Source organism: Sinocyclocheilus grahami, unplaced genomic scaffold (assembly GCF_001515645.1).
Source record: "Sinocyclocheilus grahami isolate Dianchi unplaced genomic scaffold, SAMN03320097.WGS_v1.1 scaffold543.1, whole genome shotgun sequence".
NCBI classification, from domain to species: Eukaryota; Metazoa; Chordata; class Actinopteri; order Cypriniformes; family Cyprinidae; genus Sinocyclocheilus; species Sinocyclocheilus grahami.
The window spans coordinates 1,421,293-1,421,990 of NW_015505722.1; the positions used below are offsets into that span (position 1 = coordinate 1,421,293).

The 698-nt window shown below is 50.3% G+C and overlaps 1 protein-coding gene across 1 annotated transcript in view; it reads left to right on the forward strand.

Annotated features, from left to right (window-relative positions):
* The first annotated feature begins 209 nt into the window (after nt 1-209).
* Nucleotides 210-698, forward strand: part of irx5b (iroquois homeobox 5b) — a 3,029-nt gene continuing 2,540 nt past the window's right edge. Inside the window, exon 1 of the mRNA XM_016238602.1 lies at nt 210-559. Coding sequence (XP_016094088.1) covers nt 356-559 — 204 coding nt within the window. The 5' untranslated portion in view covers nt 210-355. The remainder of the gene's footprint in view (nt 560-698) is intronic.

The following is a 698-nucleotide window of genomic DNA, read 5'->3' on the forward strand; positions in this document are numbered from 1 at the left end:
GAGTGGACGCTGTGTGTGTGTGTGTGTGTGTGTTAGAGAGAGAGAGAGAGAGAGAGAGAGAGAGAGAGAGAGAGAGAGAGAGAGAGAGAGAGAGAGAGAGAGAGAGAGAGAGAGAGAGAGAGAGAGAGACGGGCAGGAAAACTCAGCTTGAGCTCTTCTTTCATTCTCCTTGAGGAAGCGCACGGAACTCGAAACATACTTTCGAAGACACTGGTCATACAAGCGACCTCGTTTAATTTCCTAATATCGGGAGTTGATCAGCTTTGAATCTTTGATTTCTCCGTCGATGGCATGGCACATAGGATGCGTGTCCTGTCTCTGGGGCTCGTGAGGAGACTGTAGCAGTAGTCTGGTCATGGCGTTTCCTCAGGGATACTTGTACCAGTCCTCGCTCTCTCTCTACTCGTGTCCTCCGTACGGCTCCAGCGCGATCACCGGACCGCGGACGGATGATCTGGGACGGTCCTCCAGCGGATCTGCTTTCGCCCCGTACGCGTCCACAGCCTTCAGCTCACTCCAGTACAGTCCCGAATCCACAGCCCCCTTCGCTTCCTATGGGGTGAGTTTCAAAGCCCGAGGTTTATCTATACTTGAGGTTTATTATGGTTATTATATTACATGACATCATGATTGTCAGCATGCCTGTGCCCACAGTTGGAACTTTTTATTATTATCGCTGTGAGTAGCCTATTTCACTT